General features: G+C 44.6%; 1 protein-coding gene across 1 annotated transcript in view; it reads left to right on the top strand.

The window, feature by feature from the left end:
- The window catches only part of kif13a (kinesin family member 13A), a 56,076-nt gene that overhangs the window by 20,699 nt on the left and 32,877 nt on the right, over positions 1-2,500 (top strand). The window contains 1 exon segment of the mRNA XM_031575973.2: positions 1-119. This exon segment is cut by the window's left edge and continues 62 nt beyond it. Within this exon segment, the coding sequence (XP_031431833.1) occupies positions 1-119 (119 nt within the window).

The raw sequence follows: 2,500 nt of genomic DNA, 5'->3' as shown, positions 1-2,500 counted from the left end.
TGTGGCGCCCTCTTCAGGCGGGTGGCGCTGCTGCATAGCCCCGCCCACTCCTTCAAGGTGGAGGTGTCCTACATGGAGATCTACAACGAGAAGGTCCGGGACCTGCTCGACCCAAAGGGGTACGCACACACTCACACACACACTCACACACACACACACACACACTCTCACACTCACACACTCACACACACACACACACACTCACACACACACACACACACACTCTCACACTCACACTCACACACTCACACTCACACTCACACACACACACACACTCACACTCCCCTCTCAGACTGACTCACACACACACACACACAATCTCACACACACTCACACACACACACACACACTAGGGATGCACCGATACCACTTTTTTACAAACCGATACGAGTACGAGTATTTTTATTTGTGTACTTGCCGATACCGAGTACCGATACCGATACTTCTTAGATTTGGTCTCCATGAAAGTGCAATTAATTTGGAGGCAGATTTTATTTTATCCTCTGCAGATTATGTCAAGCCTATAGTACAAAATTAACAGAAGGCTATCCCAAGCCAAAAATAAACAGAGCTTTCTGGTTTTAACACACAAAAAAAGCCTTCAAACAGACAATATCATCACATTAGACAAAATGCAAATATAACCAGATAAAGGCAATTCAATTTGCTGCATAGTTAACAACACAGTCTGCTTAACAAAAAGTGAACAGAACTATTACTGGATTAGCACAAGAGCACATTTCAGTTACAAAAGGATCAGAAGAATCTCCTGCTCAAGTACACAAACAATCACTTAACCTATGTGGCACAGTCTTTCTCTCTACCTCTCTCTCTCTGTGTGTGCGTGCGCGTTTTTTTCTTTTGCAAGACGTCAGTTAAGATTGGTTGCTTCGGTCTTGCGCCACTAGCATCAGTGAACTCTGTGTACTTAGCACTATGGTGCGTCTTCAGATGTTTAATCAAATTGCTTGTGTTAAACAAAGTACTTTCCTTTCCGCCCCTCGACACCGTAGCAGTGCAGATCTTACACTGTGCCTTACTCCTGTCGTCGTCATTTATCTTAAAATGAGCCCAAATCGCCGTTAAGGCAGCACAACGGAATTGCTAATCGCTAACGAGATGCTAGCAGCTAAATTTAGCGAAACCTGTATACTGAAATACTTTGACACTATGACAAACTTTCCTAACACAGTCAAACATCAAGCAAATGCAACACAAGACGGCAAATAAGCTACTTACTAGTCTGGCAGAGAGTGGTAGGACAGGTAGGACAATAAATCACATTTTGTGTCAGCATAGCCCGGCCAGTTTGATGCAGTGAAATACTGATGAGTGGTATCGGTGCTTGGTATCGGCAATTCAACAACGAGTACGAGTACGAGTATTTTAACGAAGTATCGGCACCGATACCGATACTGGTATCGGTATCGGTGCATCCCTAACACACACACACACACACTCCCCTCTCAGACTGACTCACACTCACACTCACACTCACACTCCCCTCTCAGACTGACTCACACACACACACACACACAATCTCACACACACTCACACTCACTCACACACACACTCACAATCTCAAACACACACACAATCTCACACACACTCACACTCACTCACACTCTCCTCTCTGCTCAGCAGTGCCCTCTCCTGGTCACCGACCTCTTAGGACCTGCTACATGTGTGTGTGTGTGTGCGTGTGTGTGTTTTGTGCGTGTGTGTGTGTGCGCACGTGTGTGTGTGTGCGCGTGTGTGATTGTGCGTGTATGTGTGAGTGTGTGTACATCATCCCTGGTCACCCTCACGTTCTGTCATTATGTTCTATTCTCCCTCATGTGTTCCATTATGTTCTCATGTGGTCTCAAATGTTCCATGTTCTGTATTCCCCAGTCTGGAATGTTCTTCTGTGTTCTATGTTCTCCTATGTTCTGTGTTCTGGAATGTTCTCCTATGTTCTCCTATGTTGTTCTATGTTCTCCTATGTTCTTCTGTGTTCTTCTGTGTTCTCACATGTTCTGTGTTCTGGAATGTTCTCCTGTGTTCTCACATGTTCCGTGTTCTGGAATGTTCTCCTATGTTCTGTGTTCTCCTATGTTCTCACATGTTCTGTGTTCTTCTGTGTTCTGGAATGTTCTCCTGTGTTCTCACATGTTCTGTGTTCTTCTGTGTTCTGGAATGTTCTCCTATGTTCTATGTTCTCCTATGTTCTCACATGTTCTGTGTTCTTCTGTGTTCTGGAATGTTCTCCTGTGTTCTCCTGTGTTCTCACATGGTCTGTGTTCTTCTGTGTTCTGGAATGTTCTCCTATGTTCTATGTTCTCCTATGTTCTCACATGTTCTGTGTTCTTCTGTGTTCTGGAATGTTCTCCTGTGTTCTCCTGTGTTCTCTTATGTTCTGTGTTCTGGAATGTTCTCCTGTGTTCTCTTATGTTCTGTGTTCTGGAATGTTCTCCTGTGTTCTGTGTTCTCCTGTGTTCTCACATGTTCTGTGTTCTGG

The sequence above is a fragment of the Clupea harengus genome, chromosome 11, assembly GCF_900700415.2.
Source record: "Clupea harengus chromosome 11, Ch_v2.0.2, whole genome shotgun sequence".
Taxonomy (NCBI): Eukaryota; Metazoa; Chordata; class Actinopteri; order Clupeiformes; family Clupeidae; genus Clupea; species Clupea harengus.
This window is presented reverse-complemented; position numbering and strand designations above follow the sequence as displayed.